The 23,561-nt window shown below is 51.4% G+C and overlaps 6 protein-coding genes across 6 annotated transcripts; 4 read left to right on the top strand and 2 right to left on the bottom strand.

Annotated features, from left to right (window-relative positions):
• Positions 1-126: 126 nt before the first annotated feature.
• Positions 127-2,882, top strand: T310_0317 (RNA annealing protein Yra1; the record flags this gene model as incomplete). The annotated part of the gene is made up of 8 exons (XM_013476835.1): positions 127-342; positions 417-446; positions 575-631; positions 1,444-1,608; positions 1,660-1,730; positions 1,790-2,024; positions 2,784-2,812; positions 2,849-2,882. The coding sequence occupies 8 exons, from the start codon at positions 127-129 to the stop codon at positions 2,880-2,882; spliced, it is 837 nt and encodes a 278-aa protein (XP_013332289.1).
• A 317-nt stretch (positions 2,883-3,199) lies between these two features.
• Positions 3,200-6,156, bottom strand: T310_0318 (Citrate synthase; the record flags this gene model as incomplete). The annotated part of the gene is made up of 7 exons (XM_013476836.1): positions 3,200-3,480; positions 3,536-3,618; positions 3,669-4,409; positions 4,468-4,674; positions 4,729-4,964; positions 5,275-5,917; positions 5,999-6,156. 7 exons carry the CDS (start codon positions 6,154-6,156, stop codon positions 3,200-3,202), a joined length of 2,349 nt encoding a protein of 782 aa, XP_013332290.1.
• Positions 6,157-6,680: 524 nt separating this feature from the next.
• On the bottom strand, positions 6,681-7,994 carry T310_0319 (Xaa-Pro dipeptidase; the record flags this gene model as incomplete). The annotated part of the gene is made up of 1 exon (XM_013476837.1): positions 6,681-7,994. One exon carries the CDS (start codon positions 7,992-7,994, stop codon positions 6,681-6,683), a length of 1,314 nt encoding a protein of 437 aa, XP_013332291.1.
• Positions 7,995-17,514: 9,520 nt separating this feature from the next.
• T310_0320 (uncharacterized protein) lies at positions 17,515-18,051 on the top strand (the record flags this gene model as incomplete). The annotated part of the gene is made up of 1 exon (XM_013476838.1): positions 17,515-18,051. The coding sequence occupies one exon, from the start codon at positions 17,515-17,517 to the stop codon at positions 18,049-18,051; it is 537 nt and encodes a 178-aa protein (XP_013332292.1).
• A 1,724-nt stretch (positions 18,052-19,775) lies between these two features.
• Positions 19,776-21,299, top strand: T310_0321 (uncharacterized protein; the record flags this gene model as incomplete). Its single annotated transcript, XM_013476839.1, has 4 exons — positions 19,776-20,270; positions 20,331-20,438; positions 20,492-20,909; positions 20,968-21,299. The coding sequence occupies 4 exons, from the start codon at positions 19,776-19,778 to the stop codon at positions 21,297-21,299; spliced, it is 1,353 nt and encodes a 450-aa protein (XP_013332293.1).
• A 308-nt stretch (positions 21,300-21,607) lies between these two features.
• Positions 21,608-23,074, top strand: T310_0322 (HIT finger domain protein; the record flags this gene model as incomplete). Its single annotated transcript, XM_013476840.1, has 3 exons — positions 21,608-21,657; positions 21,722-22,144; positions 22,201-23,074. The coding sequence occupies 3 exons, from the start codon at positions 21,608-21,610 to the stop codon at positions 23,072-23,074; spliced, it is 1,347 nt and encodes a 448-aa protein (XP_013332294.1).
• Between the last annotated feature and the right edge of the window lie 487 nt (positions 23,075-23,561).

Here is a 23,561-nt window from a genome sequence, read left to right on the forward strand (position 1 = left end):
CTCTCGCGTGCTGCTATCCCTATCCTAGTGGCACAAAAGACTAGACAGACACTCGAGCGCGTCTTAAAACCAACACTTCCGCGTTTCATTTCCTATCGACAGTCTCCTGTTCTCTCTCCATTCAACATGTCTTCCAAGCTCGACCAGTCTCTCGATGAGATCGCCAAGTCCCGTCGCCAGAGTGGTCGTAGCGCCCGTCGCCGCGGCGGTGCCGGAAAGGTGACAAAGGCGCCTGTTGGAGGAGTGAAGAAGAACACCAAGGCTGCCCGAGGTGCTGGAAAGGGTGCAACCATCAGCCAAACTGCTCCACCGACTGAGAGCAAAATCATCGTGAGCGGCTTGGTAAGTGTTCTTTTTTTCCACCTTCGAGTTCGACGTCGGTGCGTTGATGTGGACAGTCGCTGACTTCTCTCTAGCCGCCCGATGTGAATGAAGCCAATATCAAGGTATGTTGATCGAGAGGCCTACGCCTTGGGTTTCCATCGCCACCTCGTTTTGAGACCTTGGAGGCGCGGACGGCTTCTGCTCGACGACGTCGTTTCTTGCGAGTTGTTCGTACCTGTTCGAATGCCAGCACAAGACAGGAGGCTCCTTCGTGTCGCTTTTGCTCCGCCCCGTTCCGGAGGGCCTGGTGCGCCGTACCGAAGTTGAGCTCTGTCGAAGTCTTGCGAAAGCCGCATCCCTCTTTGCTCCCTTGCTGCCAAGGCGAAGCTGTATGGATGCGCTGCGGACTGTGCTGAAGGTGGTTGTCGAAAGACGCCACTCAACTTCCATTCATGCCTTGGTGGCTCGTTTTCATATTTCGCAAATTTGTCGGGGGCATCAGCGAGCGCATCAGTGATCCAGCAGCTCAGCACAGCTTAACACATCTTGCATAAACTTGCAGTCATGGTTTCTCGTTCCGCATCGTATAAAGGGGTACAGCCTAGCATTGTGGCGCTTTCCTTGTGACTTTGGGGGGATGGTGGTATCATCTTCATTAGGCTGCCCCGTTGCGGACACACGAACCTGACTCGCCATGCGCTTGCGAACTTGGCCTTTCTTTTTGTTCGACTGCGCGCCAAACTCACGCGCTTGTGGAACCATGTCTATATGGGCTTCTCCTGAGGTCTCTATACTCCGTGACTGTTGAAGGGGAAAGCCGGTCGCGGCGAATGGTAGCTGGAGAGATGGGCTGTTATTCTTTTCGGCAGAATAATTCGCTTGCAGTGCGCTGTGCGGTTTGCAGTTGGTGTCGCTGACTTCCCTGTTCTTGACATTATACCCTTGCAAGGCCGTACTGACCACTGATCACTGTGTGCTCGCTGGTGCTCTTGAGTGTTGTCCGGTTTCCGAACAGTTCCTGCACGCACTCCTCGCTCTCTCATTATTGCGGCGTCTCCAGTCGAGAAATAAACTTGACCGTTTCGATGAAAGTACTAATTGAACTCACTCGCGCTATAGGAGTATTTCACCAAGTCAGCTGGTCCCGTCAAGAAGGTCATGCTTACCTACAACCAAAATGGCACGAGTCGCGGCATTGCTTCGATCACTTTCAGCAAGCCCGACACTGCTGCCAAGGCTGCTAAGGAGTTGAATGGCCTTCTGGTCGACGGACGTCCGATGAAGGTGTGTTAGGTCAACTCAACCTGACTTGAAAACAAACTGACATCTTGCTAGATTGAAGTTGTTGTCGATGCGACGCACGCCCCTGAGGTCCCTGCACCCAAGCCACTCACCGAGCGTGTCACGTAAGTCTTTCTCCCATTCCCTCTGACCACCATAACCTCGCGTCTAACTATCAATCCAGTCAAGCAAAGGCCCAACCCAAACCCGCGACTGGTGCGAAGCCCGGTCGCCGCGGCCGGGGAAGGCCTCGCCGCCGCAATGCTGCCAACCGCAAGAAGACGGTTGAAGAGCTCGATGCGGAGATGGTGGACTACTTTGCTGCTAACAATGAGAATGCTGCGACTACCGATGGAAACGCTGCGACCAACGGTACTGCTCAGCAGCCGGCTACCAATGGAGAGGACCTCGAGATCTCGGTAAGTTGCGCACCTTCACTATCCGAAGGTGCTCGCTGCTGACAGGAATGTTTCAGTAAATGATCCCTCCGTATGTCTCTATGGTTCATGGAGACGCTTAATGTGATATCCGTCGATCATTTGTGGCGGGAGGGGGCGGTTGCATCTCAAGCTCGTGTCATGATGTATCGCCCTATCCTGCCTTGATCGCGTTCATCTTATGATTCTCGATTCTTGTCTTTGTATCTGTCCTTTTTTTTTAACTTTCCTACTGTGTTGTTCATGAAACGGACTTTTAATTTGTGCCGGATGGAATGAGGGAGAATGCACGGATGGACTTGGAAGTCTCAGATAGGGCTTTATCCAACATTATTTTCTCAGGGTTATTCTTTTGGGCCTTTTTTTCCTTCTCAAATTAAATGTGCTTCAAGCTCTGGTAGCAAATTTGATTCCCCCTCAAGTCCTAAGACAGCTACTCCATGATCTATCTATATTCATCATAGCCTTGTAGACAAATTGTCTCGATTCGTCATGGGGTTACAGCTTCAGCTCCAAACCTTCAGCACATACAGATTTAATGGAAGAGCAGCCAGTACTTCAGCTAACAAAATTAACTGTACTCTAATGCTCCGTAGTGATATAAGCTGGAGTCCAACCCACCACCGTGCGCGGGCAAATGGGGCAGGAGATCCTACCAGACTGAAATCAAATAATATTGTTATGTACTGTTAGGTAGCCACCTAGGTATACGGCATGAATACTGTACTACAGTCATTATAGTACTCCGTGAAGTTCATGCATGTATTAATGTAGGTGGACTGCAGAATCGACTGACAAACAGCTAGCGAACCCGATCGATTGAGTGTAATTGATGGCTAGGGTGAAAGGATAGAATGAAGGATTGCATCAGAATGGATAAATGAATGGAATCAACAAAATGAAATTTGGACGGAACAGCATGTGACTGGAATAAAATAGACCTTGGGACTTGCTTGCACAGCTCTCCCTGATGTGACCTGCCCTGGTTCGTTACAAGCAGGCCGAGTGCGAAAACGGGAATTTGCATACCACCTCGAGAGACAACGGTGTCAATTCTGTCTCTGATTCACTGAGGTGAAAAGATGGCACTGGAATGTATTGTATCGATACTGTTACTCGTGTATGCAGTTCCGTACTGCTCATAGATGATGCTGTTTTTACCGATCCAGTAACTGCGATGCGACAGTCTTGATTCCAGTAAAGTCGTATCCTCCCTGGTTCTCGTTCTGGTCCAGGTTCTTCTGGTCCGGTTGTTCTTCTGAGTAATGACCGTCGGTCTTCTCGTTATGCTGGGGCTCGTCTCCCTCTGGTACTCTCTGCGTAATCGCATTCGTAGCGGTGCTATTCGAGGCAGCTGCAGCTGCGGCTGCTCTGGCCTTGGTCTGGGCACGTTCGCCGACAAATAGCTGCTGCGGGCGCCACATCTTCATTTGCTGGTCTGATGGGATGAAGTCAGTGACATTGATCAATTTTTGTCACGAATTTGCACTTACTCATGGCCTCACGCCAGTGGGCCATCAATCCCACCATCCGGCTCGCCAGAAATAAGGGCAGGACAGCGTCTGAGGGAATGCCCCTGACAACCAAGGTTAGCTAGCGTCATGTCCATGAAGAGTGGTCACTCACAGCGCGGTGTAGCCAAACGGCCAATACAGGTCAATGTTGACATGCAGATGGCGCTCGAGAAAATACGGGTCGACGGTAACCTGGCGCTCAATCTCGTAGGCAATCTCCACCAGCGGGTCCTCGAGACCTTTCTCCTTCAGGCCTTGCAGGAGCTTCTTCATCGGCTCCGTTCGGGGGTCTTTGGAACTTTTGTAGACCCGGTGACCGACTCCTGGTATGCGCTCACCACGGGCTTTCGCGGCGGCCAGGAAAGTGGCCACGTTCTTCGGGCTGCCGATGTCTTTCATCACCCGGTATATGCTGTCAGCGGCCCCGAAATGGCGGAGGCCATAACTCGACGTGAGGGCCGACATGACACACGACAGCGGGTCCGCCAACGCCGAAGCAGCGTGCAGCAGCGCTGCTGCCGAGTTGTTCATCTCGTGGTCGCAACCCTGCACCCAAATGTGGCCGATGAAAGCGATCACCGCTGGGTCGGCACCGAGATGCAGAAATCGGAAGATGTTATTCAAGAACGGCGCCTCAGGGTCCGCTGGTTGGAACTCGAGCTCCTGTCGGTGACAGTAAGCAATGGCTAGCACAACGGCATATGCAGCCAGGCTCTGAACGATGGCTTCGTCGGAAGAGTCCATCTTTCCCTGATACAAATTCCGGCCGGCAACAGCCGGGATGGCAGTAGGATAGGCGCCTATGTAGGCTGCGAGGCCCGCGAGAAGCATGGGGTAGAAGGGGGTAGAACGGCTAGATCAGCCAGTCAGTCTGATCCCTTTTGCCATCTCTATTGACCAGGGAAACGCACGGGAAAGACTGGATGACATTCACCACAACCGGAGGCACGTTTAAGCAGGCTTGCCCCAGCCGGCGTCGCAGGGTCAGTTTCTCCTCGGGGGATGGCTTATGACCCCAGATCATCAGATAGGTCATGTCCTCGAAGTCGCACGTTCGACCCAGTTCGCTGAAGGTATAGCCACGGTACTCGAGAGCGGGCGGGTTAGCATGGCCGTCTCTGTCGGCTGTCAGTCAGGAGAGAGGACTCTAGAAGATGGGACATCCTCCTTACGTGAACGTGATGCTCGACTCCATAGCAGCGACATTCTCGAAGCCCGGATCGAAGAGGCGGAGTCCGGTGTGGTTGTACATGGATTCGGTCGCATGGCATTCCTCGGGGGGAGCTTGGATTCGAGCGAGATCAGAGCCGCGAATGGTATTGCGGTAGATGGGCAGCTGATACGTCTGGCGGGTTCGCGTGTCCAAAACGTGGAGATAATGGCCGTCAGACATGATGGCAGGATCGTCCTGGGTCATTGATCAGATTGTATCGATAGCAGAATCTGGGTCGTGAAGATGGTGACAGCTAAGTCGAGAAGCAGATCAGGCGTGAATAATGAATGGACGAGTATGAGTCCCAGTTAGGAAGGGACGACTGTCTCTCTTTCTGTCGCTACCCAGGTTCCTACCTAGGCAGGAACCCTTGCAAGTCTTATGCGCATGAAGCAAGACTACCATTCTCTACCTGCCGATCTACGACATACAGCAGAGTCTTGGGCTTCTCGTCTACTCCTGCCGGATCAAAGTAAAGGCAAGGATGATCACTCCTGGTTTATACCACACCTGTCGCTTGACACGCTCCGGCGGTTCCTCCTCCCACGCCTGGACCTCCCAGCGGCTGCCCGTCTCGTCTCCGATCTCCTCCCAGAAGCGAGTCCAGCTCTCGGGGTTGTGCACAAACACCGCCGTCCCCGGGACCGGTCCAGGCTCCTCGCGAGCCTGGATCGCGCCCACCTGACGACCGGCGATCATGGCCCCGGACCCCGGTTTCGTCAGGCCGACCAGATGGCGGGCCACGGTTTTCTGGTCCTCCAGACGGAACAGGTGGAAGAGGCTCTGCGCGCTCACGATGTCGAACCGGCCTTGGATCGGCTCCAGACTGGGGAGAGGAACTGGGGCTTGATGAGGTCGGCCTCGAGGAAAGTGGCTTCGAGGGCGTCGGCGTCACGGAACAGCTCGTAGCCCAGCTGGAAGAAGGCCGGTTCGACGTCGATTCCGTACATAGCCCTGGACGACGGGGAGCCGTCGAAGAGCAGTTTGCGGAGGTCCTGCCCGAAACAGCAGCCAGCGTCCAGAAAGGTCTGGCCAGCCTGCAGACGCGACAGGATTTCGGCGTATGCGGGATGCGTCGATGTGGTGAGCTCGAGGAAGCGCAGGTGGCCGATACACGGATACGGCCACTTTTCGAAGGCGCGCTGTCTCTGTTTCCAACTGATTAACTGTCCTGCCTCTTCGATTTTTTTTATCAATCATCTCACCAGCTGCGCGACATGCGGAATGACCTCATCCGGCACCAGGCCGGCATATGCTCCAGCAAGGTCTGTGCCTGGCTGGGGATCTTGATCTCATTGTCGAACCATCGCGACACATCGGCGACCTGGCGGACCTCGTCCGAGGAGAGCTGGACGCGCGTGCCGTCGGGGGCAGTTTTCGTTGTCATGGCGAGTTGTCAATCCGATTATCGTTTGGTTCACGATCGTTGATGCATGATCAAACAATGAAGGGGGAGGGAGAAGGGATCTTATACGAACAGGAGTCCGTTAGAGGCGAATTCCGGAGGCTGAGCACGCTCAGCATGAAGAGTGTTGGTTGAGGCTGAAATTGTCCGGTCTGTCTGTTGGCACTTCAGATGAAAGATACTCGGATAGGAAGATATACAAGCCACCGCTGCTTCTTATTCGTCTAGTTGTCAACACTTAGCCGACCCCGCTTTGGCATTGGTTGGATCTTTCCAACCGCAGGCAGCGTCAGAATTGACATCAACGATGCTGCATCATGTAATTAATTCAAAGGGCAGATAGAATGAACAGGAGCCACTGCAGCACATACTATGTTCGTCTGATTATACGGATATAAGCATATTATAAAGTCATCATTCGTTGCGTAAGTTGGATGATCATAGTAACTAGAAGTATACAGAGGTCGAGGTCGAGGTCGAGCTGCCGTCATAATGAATGTCATTGATCATACCATACCTACTGCTACGCCATCCCGTTTCCACACGCGGCCATCCTTCATGACGAACTGCACCTTGCGGAGAGCCCCCAGGTCGGACCGGGGATCGCCATCGAGGGCAATGATATCGGCCGCCACGCCTCGCTCGAACCAGCCAAATCTCCTCCCGCAGCGATCGCCGCCGCAGGCCTCCCATCCGTGCAGCGTCGCCGCCGTCAGGACTTCTTCCAGCGGCACACCCGCCTGCACCATCAGCTCCATCTCGCGGGCGTTGTCGCCGTGGGGGAACGCCCCCGTGTCCCCACCGCACGCCAGCTTGATCCCCATCTCCCAGGCCTTCTTCGTGTGGGCCAGGATCTTAGGCATCTCGTGGGGAGCCATCTGTTCCAGGACGGCGAGAGTCGGGACGAAGATGGTGCCCGCCTCCTTCATGGCCTTCAAGGCCTCGTCGCTGGGCTCGGAGCCGTGCTCGATGGTCGTCACGCCGGCCTTGGCAGCCATGATGACGGCTTCGGGGGAGCTGGCGTGGGCTGCCACGGGGCAGTTGGCCACATTGGCCTCCGCGACGATGGCATTCATCTCCTCCTGCGTGAAGAGCGGGACGTTGGGATTGGGATTCCGCGGCGGGAACTGGACGGGGAGGGCGCCTTTCCACAGGGGCGGCGGGAATCGCAGCTGCCTCTTGCGGTAGTCAGCGTAGAATTTGACAATGTCCGCGCCCGCGCCGATGCGTCTTCGCACCGCTGCACGGACGCCGTAGACGCCGTCGGCAACGTCCGAGATGGACGGAACGGCGGTGCCCACGCCGGGGAGATGGTTTTCCTGGCGGATGGCATAGCCACCCGAGGAGGCGATTGTCTCGGTGGCAACGAAGAGGCGCGGACCAGGGGTGAGGCCGCGATTGACGGCGTCGCGGACGTTGACGTCGGCGTCCTGGAGACCCTCGGTGCCCAGGTCGCGGTAGGTGGTGTAACCGGCCAGCAGGGCGTCGCGGCAGTGGTTCACGGCGCGGATAACGCGTTCGACGAGGCTCTCATCGCGCATCTGGTTCAGGGCGGGCGTCTCGGAGTAGGCATGGAGGAAGATGTGGGTGTGCGCGTCGACGAAGCCGGGGCAGACGACGAGGAAGCGGAGGTCGATGTCATGGGGCGAGATGTGCGGGGGACGGAAGTCGGAGCGGCGGTAGACGTCCGCGATGAGGCCGGTCTCTTGGTCGACGACGATGGAGATGTTTCGCTCGAAGCGTTTGACGAGAGGGTCGAACAGGAGCGCGGTGTGGATGGTGATCTGCGAGGGGGGCATGCTTGGAGCTCGTCGCACCATGGTGGTAGCACAGGCGCCCCTGAAGATGTGGTTAAGGCATTATCACGAAAGTACGGAGTATTCCGTAGAGATTACCCGGACATCTGGGATCAACTAGCGCGTGCTAGCGAGGCTATTTGTGCCCAAGTCGAGAAAACAACGTCTCGATTTGTTTCCTACACTCAGAGAAACTCATTTCGATTGATCTGGTCGCACACGATAATAGATTTGTTGTATTTGTGTTGTTTTCATAATGGTTAATTGATTGTTTTGGTCTTTCTGTAGTGGGTAGTTTATATATATTGGCAAAGACGCTACACTGCGTAGAGAAGTAGTCTACAACCAAACTTGACTGTATAAACAGCGCGGTGAAAAAAAAAAGAGGTATAAAAGAAAGAAGCAAGTAGTGTTGATTTTTTTTTCCCTACTCATAGATACAGATTACTGCCATGGACATGATACTGAGTAATTTATCTTATCTGCAATTTGATGATTGCATATAAAACGCGCACTTGATAAAATTATTGCTACTTTACTCACACTATTTCCTCGACACATTCTCACATCCATTTCTTTCCTTCCTTCCTTCCTCCTCTTTTTCTTACTTTTCCATTCTTCTTTCAGTGTACTTCCACAGAAACCCCGCAGTGGGATGTTTACTTCATTGTCCAGCTGTGGTCTGTCTGTCTCCTGCGGAGAAAAAAAATATAACAAAGAAAGAATGCGGGGAAGCACCAACAGTCACCAGCAACACTGGATCGATGACATCAACATTTATACAGTTCCATTCCAAAGTTCGAAGAAATCCCAGCCAGAGAAGAAGAACGATGACGTAGTCCTGTACTGTACATACGTTATACTTTTACTTTACCCCGCAGGACGAAAATGCCGACCCGTCGACCGGACCGGACCGTTAATTGTACCATGGTTCGTTCAACCAGACAACAAGTAAAGTACCGTACTTATGTAATAACGTCAGCAGAAGAAAGTCGGAAACCGAAACTCGGACTAATGCACTGAATGAATAGAATATAGAATATTATAGTAAATTACTTCCGAATGATGAGGAAGGAAAATAAAAAAAAAGGAGCCCGGATCTTGGGTTATCCACCTACCACCCGACTATCCAGGCTTGTGTTTACCTATTGTAGAATCGGAATCCTACACTCCGTACGGAGTACTTACGGAGTAGATCACTCCGTAGGTAGGTAGTACATACATCGGCATGTCATCCGATGTCGACTGTCTTTACGTCATTACTGTATCGATGTCGATCGACATACAGTATTATTATTCTCTACAAATGGGAAATATGGTCCAGACAGCAGAGAGAAGATTATTATATCGAATAAATCAATTTGCCTAGGTGATGCTAGCCGAAGGATTTAGCCGCGAGGGACTATGTTCAAGTGTTCACCGCTCGATCCGAGAGACCGCGATGCACCGGACAGATCGTTGACTTGACAATTAACTCACTGATAGAAGGTGTAAGAAGGAGGAATGAGTCACAAAGCTATGCGTTGTCACTCAGGCAAGATAGACGATGATGCCTAATGTGTACCTTAGGTGCGGTACATACCTGCTGCCTTAGCAGGTGTCGAGGTAGTATATCAATACACGTATGTAACGATGATACATACCGGGTATGGGCGATACCAGCAGTAAAATACGGAGAGGGCCACGGTACTACAGTACGGCACTTTAGGTACCTAAACAGGCAGGTTTCTCATCTCGCTACGCGGTGCTGCAGGTGGGGGATTTTCATGATCACCACGCTATCTTCTGTCGCTTTTAGTCTGATACTATTGTTTCATCAGTAGGTGTGACAGTGATGTGATGCCAACACTTGTCACTTCATACATACAGTAGGTACGCATGCATTGTCACCCAAACACTAACTTCTTTGTCAACTACCTACTGGAATCGAATCTCGAGTGTTCTGAGACTCCTGACGTCATCTGGAATCCAGGACTTACGTGTCAGGACATATCAACAATAATGACAGCGACCATGATCTCATCGATAGCTACCTTACCTGTACTGTGACTATTACTGTCCCTACGTGGGCGGCTCCTCAGTCGTTGGCCCGTTCACGTGAAAATCCGGGGCACAACAACTAACAATGGGGCCGGATTCAATGAGGCGAGCGCACGTGCGAAACTCGATTTCTGGCGCAGACGGCGGTAGAACTATCAATTCCCAGTCTATGAAACAATGCGAATTATTAATCATAGCCATACTCCGTACAGTAGTCATAGTCATGATGTTGCAAGTGCCCAACGATTCCTCGTTACATGAAATCAAAACATTTTATTCTTATCAGCTGTAAAGTATTTGCTGCTGAACTCGCAGTCCTGAAGGGGGGAGCCCCGCCCGACAGGCCCGGTTCGGTTGCGACGAGGATAATAAAAATAAATGCAGGGCCTGATACCTCAGACATTGCCTGTATGTACCTGAAGTACAGTCCCTACAACGCATCAATCGAGAAACTTCTAGTATCCATATTCTTCACACTGTTACTGGAAATTCCTCCGTGCCCGTAACATTATCATAATTCCTCCAGAATCCTCCGTACTCCATACAGCTTAGCTAGCTACACCGCGGAGAGATTATCGGAGTTTGTCAATATACTCCGTACTCCGACAGCTGCCAACGTGTCAACGGGGAGTTAACAGCACTGCAAATTTTGGGCATTCCGATAGACAGACAGACAGACAGACAGACAGACATAGCAATGACTCAACAATTCGATTTTTAATTCAGACCAGATGTACATATACATACAGAGGACTACTTACTGTAAACAGGTTCGCTTTGCATAGATGCCACGGCTGCTGCATTTTACTGTGTAGGGGGGTACCTTTGGTTAGGTATAGGTGCAGAGGAATGATACGTGGAGCGGTGACTATCCTGTACACCGCCGTGTCGTGTCTTCGACTTTCGATAAACAAAAGATTCTTGGAGAGTAAATAAACAGAAATGAAATAGCAGGATACACATCAGATCTAACTAACTAATTAATTATATAATTAATTAATTTTATGTAATAACGAACAGAAGGATCGTTGGCTCAGGATTCAGAATTCCAAATTGTTAGGTACGGAGTACACCGTACTCTGTACTTTGTACCATGCCTGGTAGAGGATAGAATAAGAATAATTTTTTATTAGCATAGTTCTGTTCTGCCGCCGTCTGCGCCGGAATTTGATTTTTTGCACGTGCGCGCGAGTCTCGATTCCCGCGAAAATCCCGCCCCCGGATTTTCACGTGAATGAGAACGAGAACGAGAACAACTAAGTAGCTACCTAGACAGCATACGTACGTACGTATGTATGTCTGGATCTACGTATCTATCTATCTATTTGTCATTATTTCCTCACACGTAGGGAGGTCCTGACCAGACGCGAAGTACTCTGCACTGTGTACAGGTTCTCCTGAGTTGTAGTCCATCTGGTCTAGATTCTGGTGTGTGGGGGTGATGAAAATCCCGTTCCAACTGATTTTAAATCAACACCGAGCTTGTACAAGCACGGATGGACTAGACAGTTGGGTGGGATGGATTTCACATTCCGCTAGAATAATAAAAAATCAAATAATAATTAAATAAACAAAAAATAAAAAAGAAATCACATTCGTAAATAAAATAATTATTTCCCCCGCGCATCTCCGACATGACAGCTCCGTTTTTTATTTCTTTCTACTGGCGTATCGCATTTATTTATTTTTTTTCTTAATTTTAAAGAAATCAATAAATCAACAATAGTAAGCAGATCTACGACATGGGTCTGTGCGATGGGACAGGTCTGATTGGGCCGTGTGCACAACCCCATCGACTGTGTGCGTAGGAAATGTGAGAGATAGATCCTCGGCATGCGCCGCAGCAGCACATCCTTCAGCCCCCATGCAGGCTTGCCTTGCAGCTTAGCCTTAGCCAGCTGCCCTGGGGTATAAGCTGAGCCACAAGCCACAGCCCTGGCTTAGCCCGCAGTTAAGGCCCTTGCGAGTCCGACTGGGCGCCCTGCTGCTAATAGTGGCTACTATCACCCCAAACTATAGGGTGACCCCCGCCGGGGCGATTCCCCGGGCGGCCCGCAGCGCCACCGGGAAAGACCACTGTACGATCCTATCCACTCGTCGAGTCTGAGCTTCATCTTACTCGGAGTATGTCTCAGTCGCCACTGTTCGTCAGGCGTGCTGTACGGAGTACATCACTTCCGGCACAAATCGAATGTGATATCTGTCTGCCTAGAGGCTGGTATCAGCTGGCTTGGATATATCGACTGTCAGCTAGACAGGTTGGTTGCCAATGCTCATTCTAGGCAGTCAGGGTCAGCCTTCGAGACATGTCGTATCGCGCAATAATACTGTATGAAGCAATGATAATAAAATAACAGCAATGTGAACAGGACACCTGCGTATTCGCTGGTATAATAAAAATAGAATCTATATTTATCCGCTTTGGCCGGGCTCTCACACCCGAAGAAATCCGGGAATTTCCTCCGTACACCGCATTTGACGGATGCATGAATGAAATACATACATGCATTGTATGCAGGTGAGCTTGCAGGACTCGGACATTGGTGGGCTGTCTACATGGATGGATTGGCCCCTTCTGTCGGTGTAGGGATAATACGGAACGCCTAAGTTGGTGGTACAGATAGATATATATCCGGATGCACATCAGCCTTAGTCCAGGGCCGGGGTAGATAGAGTATACTTTGTATGGAGTACACAGAGCAACCGCTCCAACAGGGGATAGGCATGGCGGTCTGATTTTTATTCTGACCAACTGGACTGATTCTTTATCCAACAGTATGTGTACTCCGTATCGTCCTGGAGAAAATTGTACCTAGTATCACTAATACCGTTGGTGTAACTAACATCATCATTATCTTCAATCGAGATTATATTTATTTTTCTCCCTGTACAGAGTACTATACCTGAAGCCAACACTTGGCTATTAACCAAACCAAATTACCTATGCAGAAATCCCGCATTATATATATAATCCCGCTTTTTACGCAGTCAGGATTTAAACCGATTTAAGAAAATAAACTCACTTTGCACGTGCAAGTACTCCGCTCCATCAGTGTTTGTCTTCTAATTTTGGCCCCCTACTTGCACTCCATATAAATAAACTATTTATTTATCCCTATGCATAATCACCTATATCACTACCATCATGGTGGTGTGTCCTCACACCAAGTTGGTTAGAGCATGATCGTCGAGCTACATACGGAGTACTCTATCACCTGTGCAGTGCAGGTGTCTGTACGGAGTACAGAGAACAGATAGCATGGAATAAACAAGATAGCAAAAACAATGTGATTTATTAGATGGACGTATGTATTCAATGCCAGTTAATAAGAGAAGTTAATTATATAAGCAGTATCGACTCGAGTCTGTCATTCATCGACTCTTCTTAGGCTTCTTAGGTATGTACGGAGTACTGTACCTAGGTACGGAGTAGGTACCTGAAGGTTGGTATGCTCCCAACCCGGCCCGTAGAGAACCATAAGAATACCCATACTAATGATAATATAGGTACCCAATAAACAATCCCACTGCGTTGGAACTTGGGCACCAGGAACGATCAATCATCATCCTTATCAGAAACGTACTTACTCCATAAGGTTGTTTTCCCCTTAAAATCACGCAATCACGCAATCGCATGGGATGGAAGTGGAACGTGTACTCCGTACGTCTCCATCAGACTTCATCCTTGGAAATAATAGTTTTGCGGATCCGCCCTTCCGCACCGTTATCCTGGTGACCGGTGCCCAGTAAATTGTAATCCGCCCGTAGTCCCACTCGACCAGAGTTACCAGACCCATCTGGACTGGACCGTCCTCACGATTGGGATTGGGATTTGGGAAATGAATTAAATTAAATTAAATAAATAAATCAAGTCGATACTCGATAGATAGATAGCTTAGCTTAGCTTAGGCTGCTTAACTTGATCCTTCAGTACATCGTCATCAGCACGTAATCCATAATCCTCCTGTGCACTCTGTACCTAGGTAGGTACGTACCTGGATATGCGCATTTGTGGGGCCAAACCGCTCCCGCGGGCAGTCTAAAACGGGCCGGGCCTGTTCCAGAATTCTTATCCCCCTAATATATGGGTCGCTCCCGTCCACTGGGGAACGGGTTTGATTATTCCCTCCTGACGGGTGGTAGTTACTGGTGCCCAACTTAACTTTGGTAGTTTCAACGGGCGTGCAGATGGCCCCCATCTTTGGGGTACCTAGGAACATACGTAAGTATGACAAGTATGTATATGCAGTACCTGCCTACCCAGGCAGGTACTTAGCAGGTACGGCCGTAGGGGCCGTAGTTGTATGGAGGATTTTGTACCTACTAGGTACCTAACTCTGTAGAGTACATACCCAATTTGCTCAGAGGGTATATTCTGTTGGTGAAACATATTGTTATATTGCTATACTCTCGCTTAATTATGCGTGTTTTCTATCAAGCACTTCATCCTCGATGTCTCTCTGTTTGCCAACTGCCGAGTACAACGTATCGTCTAACAGTGGATATACCTGATGGAGTACTCTGTACTCTGTACTCCGTACTTGGCATAATGCGCGTATCACCGCATAGAGCGTAAATAATAATACGGAGTATATATAGGACACTCGGATGCGGTGGGTACCGTCCATGTGGTAGTGGATATACCCCGTATGATCTGTGTCTCCCACCTTGGCATCAGCCATGTGGCCTGGCCGTTGGATACCCAGCGTGGGATGCTGACTGAATGTAACGTTGCACCGTCAGACGGGTTGCTGACGGGTGTTCTACCTTCTGACAGACACGGTCGGAGGACAATCGACTCCGGAGTCCGTGATGGACGAGCGTACTCCGTACTCCTGATGGAATTGCGGTGAGATGATATGTGGTCATTATGCAGTCATTGCAGTGTCATTGTTGCAGACTGAATGAAAGGAGAAGAGGATCGGATGCAAGTACCCAGGCGAGGCCTGAAGAATCTGAAGTTTAGCTGCGTACGCATTTAACCGAGCTTCGCGGAGAATCGGATTGGTGGGATAACGCCTGCTGACTAAGTCAGGGGTGCAGGCCACGCGGAAGCCTGCTCCCGGCGAATGTCCGCCCGACATTCTCGCCGCGACGTCCAAAAAGGAAGCTGCCGGGGAGGTCGGCTACGCGTCCTTAACCTAGGTAACCGCTTGACTCGGAGGCGCTCCGACAAGGCGAGTCTCGCCTCACACATTGTCTCGCTTATTAACTCAACCCGGCGCAACGGATTGGTGACTTGCCGGCAATCCGCGATGAAGAAGTCAGCTCGTTCAGGATGAACCTGCCCGTACTTAGGTGGGCACTAGGTACCTCCTGGTACAGACTACTCCGTACCTACTCCGTACCCAGTAGCTCGGTTAGCTGATATGAGGGATCAGAATAATCGATCCCCAAGTCCTCCGTCAGGGGCACGGAGTAGACGGAGAAGACGGAGGTGTCCAATCGATCGATTGATCCAAGGGAACGGTCCAGTGTCGCACGGAAGCACTACTCGAGTTCCCCGGTGGAAGCTTGCGGGCTCTAGTCCTAGTTTCCCGCTAGAGGACTCCGTAGGTGAGGAACGGCCTCGGCTATGGTATGGCAGCACTTTGGGCATTTGTGCTAATTTTCCAGGAGAATGGTTGACTTGAGATTGTCTAACCCCTTGAGGGCTGTACACCTCATCTATCATTGTGGAGCGTCGCGTTTGTAGATGTGTCCCAGGTTTGCTTCATTGCGCGGAAAGGACTCCCGTCCAGAGTGTACTCGTACGCGTTCAGGCACATAGTATCCTGCGTCCTCCGTACCCCGTACTCTCTACAGACAGCACTCAGGAGAACTTCAACTGCGCCGCGCAAGACTCGTGAAGACGAATCTTAGACATGATCATCGCACCGGCTAAACACAATGCCCTGCTGGTTTAACTTTGGGCTCTCCTGAATGCTCTCCTGGGCGGGCGTCGGGACGGCATCCCGTTCTCCTGGGACGCGCTATTTCGCTGGTGGGACGCTGGCAACGGCCCAAAAAACCCGGAGCAACGGACTGGGGCCTCTAGTGGGCGCCACCACGGCCAAATCCCACAGAAAAGGAAACTCTTCTCCAGAGCAACAGCGTGGCAGACGGCAAAAGGAGTGCATTAGGAGCGATTTAGCCGATTAGAATAGCAACGGGCGTCGAGAAACGGAGGACCCAAAATCGAGGATGCAGTGGGGCGCGGTCCCGACCTCGAGGTTCCCCGGAAGCCGGTTCCAAACGTTGCCCCTGGGACGGGTCCTGACTGACAGGCCCCATCGCTGGGAATCTGGAGAACCGACAACGTATATAGAGAGCGCTCGTCGTCGGTGGAGAGGACGTGAAAAAAGCAGAATTCGCATCCATCAAATCTCGGACCGGTAGCGAGTTGCCCTATCACAACACAAACACGACACAGGGACTCGCCTCACTTCAGTCAGCGCCTTTGTCACTTCCTTGTTTGTTGACTTTATTGGGAATCGACTGCGATCCGAAGAAAAAGAAACGACATCGATACAGCAATCCGTTGGACACGTTACATCCGACGTGGTTGCGTGTTCTTCGTTGGCCCGTTTGTTTGCGTGCTGGACGGACGGACTCGGCATTTGTCCGGCGCGTACTGCGGGTGTTGTCCTTTTCGCCGGAGCGACTGACCGCCAGACAAGCCGCCCAACCCGCCCTGCCCAGTCTGAGTCATCGCGCAGGACTCGGATCTTCTGGCTCTGCTGTGTTGTCGCATCACTCAGATCGATCTGCATCTTGCGTCGGGCCATCTTGCTTCTACCCGTCGCGCACTGCAAGAACCCGGCTCCCCGCGCATGCCACCCAGCCCATCCGGGGATCTATCGCAATCGACTGCTTATCTGGCTGCTCACCGCCCCATCCCTTGCGGGCGGCCATCGATAACGTATTGACTCCGTTGTCCTGAGAGGTACGTATCAGGCGGCATACCGCCGGAAGCGCTGTGTGGTTCTGTTTGCTGATCGGGGCGTCCAGGGCACTGTGACTCTGGCGGGTGACTGACGAGCCCCCAAGGGTTGAGCGAGTGTTGGAGTCTTGTCTGGCAGGGCTGACAGCGACTGTCATCTGCCTGACCGCTTACGGGCACGCGCCAACCAGCGAGCGCCCCCCCACCGCCGCGCCTGCAGCGATATCCAGATTGCCCTTCCTGCCAGGGGCCGCTAGCTGTCACCGCTCCTTCAGAGCTGTCATATTTATCTGTCCGATCGTCTCGCTCCCGCCCGTCGCCCCCCAAACAAGCTTCTCTCCACTATCACATTTTTCGGTGTGATCCGTTCTCTGCTTGTCTTCTAGACTTGCTCTTTGTTGATCCGCTGCTCTTCCTTCCGCAAGGGGTTCTGCCTACCCACCACCCCGCGTACCGATCTCCCACCGCCCCATCAGTCATATAAGGCCCGCCGTGATCCCTCCCGATCGCGTCTGACAGGCCTGACTTGATCTTCACTCAACAACCAGTCTCTGACTCTACACATACACACTACTGCCCACCATGCAGCTCAGCTACAGCTTCAGCAACGGCACATCCTCCTCGCCTTCCTCGCCTTCGCCTTCTTCCTTGCCTCCGCCTCCGCCGCCGCCAACTCCCAACGACTCGCTGTTGGACATCACCCCGCGCAAGTCCTCCTTCTCCATCACCATGGGCATGAGCACGTCGTGCGCCTTCCCGTCATGGCCCAACCGATCATCCCTCATGAGCTCCGACTCCGAATCCACCGCCAGCTCCTACCTGTCCGACGAAGACCTCTTCCCGAGCGACCCAGTGACGCCTCCCTCCGAGTCGGTCATCGACGAAGAGTCTTCCCTGACGACGGAGGAGCAGATTGAAATGATGCGCGCCGCCGAGGAGGACGAGCAGCGCATGCGATTCCTGGCCCACGTCCAAGCTCATGCCTACGCCCAGAAGGCATTCCGAGCAGCCCAACTGGCTGCGGCAGAGCGCGAGAACGCCAAGCGGAAGAAGCGACGTGCGGTTACTGTCAAGAAGCACCGGTCGACGTCATCATCCAAGACGTCTGCGCGCATGTGATCGGTTTCTTCCACAGTCGGGGAATCCGGCGCTGGCGCTGGCGAGCCCCGTTCTGCCATTCATTACCTTGTTACAGCCGAGTCTACTCTACAAACTCCCGACGGGCCATTCCTGCATGGAGCATCCGGCATTGGCGTTTTTTTTTCTCTCTCTTTTTCTTCGGGATGAAAACATGTCGCTTCCGTATCGCCGAGAACATTCCGAATCGGCAGGAAGGCGCGGTCTGTTACCAGGATTCTCTGTCCCGACATTTACCATCTTGAATCCGAGGAACCAAAGACCATTTCCCACAGAGTCGTGAGGGACGAATATCCCCCGACTCTACTGCCGTTGCGATCAATGTAACGGTGGTTGCCTCGGGAGTGACGGTTGGGATTGTGAGGCGCGCTTGCCGGTACTGTCGATACAATACGTGACGGTATCGACGTTACGCTTCAAGGTCGGGGTGCGTCTCCCCGCACCGTCTTTTTCGCCCGACAACCGGCGGTCTCCGTGGCTGCCCGATGGGGGAAGCCACTGCAACCGCATCGCTCCTGCCATCCCACCCTCGCCTGTTGCATCCAGCCCGTCGGCTCTTATCGTCCACCAATCGCACCTCGCCCTCCTCACCGCTTGTCACGTCTCTGGCTGTTCCTTCCTCATTCTCTGCTGTTTCCTGTTTTCGTGTTCATGTCAGCATGACTCACACCACATTCGGTTGTCTCTCTGCATTTCTGTCTTGTTCTAGCGACGGAGTTCTTCCGGAGTTGCGGTCTTGTCCTGTCTTTGTTTTCTAGCGTCCTGTGTTTTCTTCCCATCACGAGAGCCATATACCCCCACGTTTTCGTTTTGTGTTTTTCCGGCGATTTTTTGTGTCTTTTCCTAATACCCCGATATCAGCATAGCATCGCATTGCATCGCATAGCGTGGCCGCATTGGATTGCATCATCGCATTTGTAGGTAGATAGTTATTAGCATTAGTCATGACTGCGAGTCATCAATAAAGAATATTGAAAGTGAATTCGTCCTCCAGCTAGATCTTATCTATTTTGATTACAGTATTATTTACCGCGAGAAGTAAATCACCGTGACTCTACTACTGTCTCTTCAAAGTATCAAATCGATACTATCAGCTTTACTGCGATCTTTTTCACCCTTCTCTGTTTCCTTTTATTACTTGTTTCCCCCCTATTTCTGTCTTTTCAACCGGAATAGATAAATACCTAGGTACCCGAGGAACCTTAAACCTAACCCTATTGACGGAAAAAAAGAAAGAAAGAGAAAAACAAAAAAAAAAAGGAGAAGAAACCGGCTATAATCCATTTATTGGTCTGGTCTCGTCTTGTCTCTTCTCGTCCCGTTCGAAGGATCGATCCGTTCTTGGTGATTTTTGGATTAACGGGGAGGGGTAAATTGTTTAGACCAAGAAGAACGAACTCTCAACTTGCCAAGTTCACGAAAACACCGAACCGAAACTCTCCACCAGAGTTTGCCCACGGCATTTCTTTCTTCAGGAAGATGCCGATCTCTGGGTAATAGCTCGGTCATTTGGAGGTTCTCCGCACTTAAATTCATTCAATATGGAATGGAGAACAAACTACTCCGTATGCTATACTATATGCGTGTATGAGGTTGGATTGGACTGTAAATGTGTTCTGTAATAGATTCATACATATCGTGTTTGTAGATAAAAAAAAACGACTTATACCAAATTTATCAGTCTGAAAGTACTACTGCTTGTTGATATGGCGTCATCATCGTCACAAAGAAAACCGTTTAGAATCGCCATCATCGGCGGGGGTATTGCGGGTCTGTTTGCCGCGCTCTCCATCCACCACCACTGCTGTCGTCATGCTACCACCAATGGCGATAATAACAATAATAATCACATCCAGCCCGATATCGACATCGACATCGACATCGATGTCTACGAGCAGGCTGCCGAGTACAAAGAGATAGGCGCCGGCCTGGGCCTCGCCGTCAACGCGGCCAAGCTGCTCGACCGCATCGGCCTATTCGACGACGCGCGCGCCATCGCGGGCTTCCGGAACAATGTCTGGATCTCGTTCCGGAGGTACGACGACAGCAGCGAGATCTGCACCGTGCCGCTCAAGGATGAGACTGCTCGCCGGATGCAGTTGTCGGTCCATCGGGCGGAGTTTTTGGAGATTCTTGTCCGGGCGATCCGTGACAGGAAGGCTGCTACCTTGCATACGAATAAGAAGTGTGTTGGGTTGGAGGTTTGTATCTGCACTCCATACACACTTTATTGTTGTTTGATGATGATTGATTGTGTTTAGGATCTTGGTGACTTGATGAAAGTGACCTTTGTGGATGGAACCACGACAACGGCGAACCTGGTCATTGGGGCCGATGGGATCCATTCCAACGTGCGATCGCATTATATCGTAAGTTCATCACGTCGTCTTTCTACAGAGTTAGCCTGGCTAACTCACCACAGGGCGACAATGCTCAATACGGTAATATGATCGTCTACCGTGGCCTGTGTCCCATGTCCGAGGTGCAAGGGTGGTGGCCCTTCGACACGTATTCCGTCAGCTGGCTGGCCCCTGGGAAGCATGTCCTGGTCTACCCCATCAGCAGCAACAAGATCCTGAACATCGTTGCCTTCGTCACCACCAAGAAGGAGGACCTGGGCGATACAGTCCAGGAGAGCTGGACGATGGCCGGCGACAAGGACTCCGTCCGGCGCGACTTTAGCGAGTTTGACACGCCTGTCCAGCGCGTCATCGAGCTGATGGATACGCAGCCGCAAAAGTGGATTCTCTACGACCGTCAGCCATTCAAGAAATGGGTGTTTGCGGGCGGCAAGGTTGCGCTGTTGGGAGACGCAGCTCATGCGATGCTCCCTCATCAGGGTAGGGATTCATTTCCGTCCCGTTTCGTTCTTCTGTAGCTAATCTTGTTCTTTTATAGGAGCCGGAGCTGGCCAGGCCGTGGAAGACGGCTACATCCTCAGCAGAACCCTTCACGACTTTCTCTCAACCAGATCAACGAGCAGTCGTTCTCAGGAGGACTGGCTGCAGATCTACCAGTCGGTTCGACTGCCGCGCGCAGAAAAAGTCCAGGCCACCTCTCGACAGGCTGGAGAGCTGTACGAGATGGAGGCGCCGGAACTCAAAGGACTGCCTTATGACGAGTGTGTTCCTATCGTAAGGAGCAAGATTCAGGATCGCATGAACTGGATCTGGTCGGAAGATATTGATCAGGCGTACGAGAAGGCAAGGGGCTGGAGGTCCAAGATGTAGAGTACATGTATGCTGTCAGTCTTTGGATGTCAATCTGTTCTCATCCACCGGAAGTTAAGTGATCCTCTCGTAAGGATATCACGTCGGAATATCTCCATGTTTGTTTAGAAGAATGATTGATATCTGTAGTCTGATTTGCGGAGAGATGGTCGGTCCATGGTTCACTTTCCGTAACAGGCCTAGCAGGTAGCGTTGCTTATCGATAAGCGGGCCGAAGGATTGTCCGCCAATTTTCATGAGCTCATCCGCGAACTCTTCCTCAAGCCAGCATACTCATCCAACCAGCTGATCGATAAATCACTGCCAAAATGTCAGAGTCTGCGGAAGAGGCTCCCCTGAGCGAGCTGTGTACGATCTGGTATGTAGCATTTTCCCCTTCCACATTCATTCATTCTTTCAAGGCGTTGCTAACGTCTCAACAGCCACATCAACACCCCCAAGTATCGCTGTCCCCGCTGTTTCACTCGGACCTGCTCCCTAATCTGCTCGCAACGGCATAAGAAATGGTCGCAATGCTCGGGCGTGCGCGACCCGGCCGCCTACCTGCGCCGCAGCGAGCTCGCCACCCCGGCGGCCTTTGACCGCGACTTCAACTTCATCACCGGGATCGAGCGTAGCTTGGAACGCGCGGAGCGAGATGCAGAGAACAGGGGAATCCCCCTGGACCATGACTACATCTGCAGTCTCGACGGGAAGGGGGGCAGCAAGAAGAGAAAGCGTCCGCCGGAGATGGTCAAGGGCGAGGCGGGCTTCTTGCGGGGTGCGGAGGCGGCCGGAGTGAAGCTCATGAGGGCACCGAGAGGGATGACTCGGAATAAGCAGAATTGTTCCAGATGGCATCCAAAGTGAGTACCTTTTTTTTTGTATTCTAGAAACCTAACTGACGTCTGCTCTTGCCTAGACACAAATGTCTCAGCTGGACAGTGGAGTGGATTGCTCCGTCTGGACAACGGACCCTTAGGAACTGCCTGGAGACGTGCTCTTTTGCGGAGGCTTATGACCGGATATATCCTGTGCCAAAGGAGGAAAGGGAGAAGCAGGACAAAGCTCGCCAGGACAGCGAGCAAGGGTTGCGAGAAGAGACGAATCGTGATTCTTCAGCCGAACAACAGCTTGCAACGGAACTCTCATTGACAGCTAGTCGAGACAATGAAGAGGTTCGCCAAGTTGAGACGGGCCCATCTCGTGAGGTACAAGGGACAGATGCAGCAAAGAACGACGAGTCGAAAGAAGAAGACAGGAAGGCCGAAGACGCAACCCATCGAGGGGGTGGGTTGCCCTCTACCTCAGAATCATCAGCTCCTGGGGAAGTTCTTTCTCATCGCAATCTCTACTTCTATCTTCACCGTCCGCGGACTGCCACCCGAAAAACGGTTTTGATCCCAGTCTCTCCGACGGCGCTCTTCAACACCGTCCTGCGCAACCGCACAATCGTTGAATTCCCGACCGTCTACGTTTTGGAATCGTCTCCAAAGGAGCTCTCCACGAAAAAGGACAGCGAGTTCCTCCTGGAGGAGCAGTATCTACAGGCCCGGAAAGAAGCCGGAGAAGAAGAAGAAGAAGAGGCAGTAGAAGACAGCAGCAGCGAGGACACGTTAGATGGTGACGAAGAGCAGGAAAATGACGGCCATTCCAACGGAACTGCGGCTGAAGCTGCCGCTGCCGCGAATCTCGTCAACATTGATGAGAAGAAGGTCCTCGAGGTTCTCAAACAGGATCTCTTGCAGACAGATACTGGCACCAATGCCAGTACTACTGCTACGAGTACTGGCTGACAAGTACTGTGGTAGATCGCTGACAATATCTAAAAGGAAAAAAAAAGATCTCCCTCTGAGAGGGAGAGAGAGAGATGTTTGTTTACACATGTATAATATTCATTCCAGTATCAGTCTTAATAGTAATAATGATTATTGATAAATGAAAACCATAGTGTCATGACAGGAAAAAAAAACAAAGGTTCTACTGCTGGAACCTTGCTTGCTTATGAGGAAGAGAGAGATATATCTCATGCCACCACAAATTTTCTCTTTTTTTTTTTAAAAAAAATACAGAAAAAAAAAAGAAAAAAAAGATCATTAAATTAAATTAAAAAAATACACAAATGTGTAGACTCCTTTCTGCGTCGTACTGTACATAAATTAAATAAATAGCCATGTCGCGAAAACATGTCAAACTGCCAACTGTATTTGGACGGGTCTTAGCTGAAGCGACAATTCTGGCCCAAAAAATCGGCCCACTTTGTATGCGAAAATGGCGGGTCGC

The sequence above is a fragment of the Rasamsonia emersonii genome, assembly GCF_000968595.1.
Source record: "Rasamsonia emersonii CBS 393.64 chromosome Unknown ctg1118621759674, whole genome shotgun sequence".
NCBI lineage: Eukaryota > Fungi > Ascomycota > Eurotiomycetes > Eurotiales > Trichocomaceae > Rasamsonia > Rasamsonia emersonii.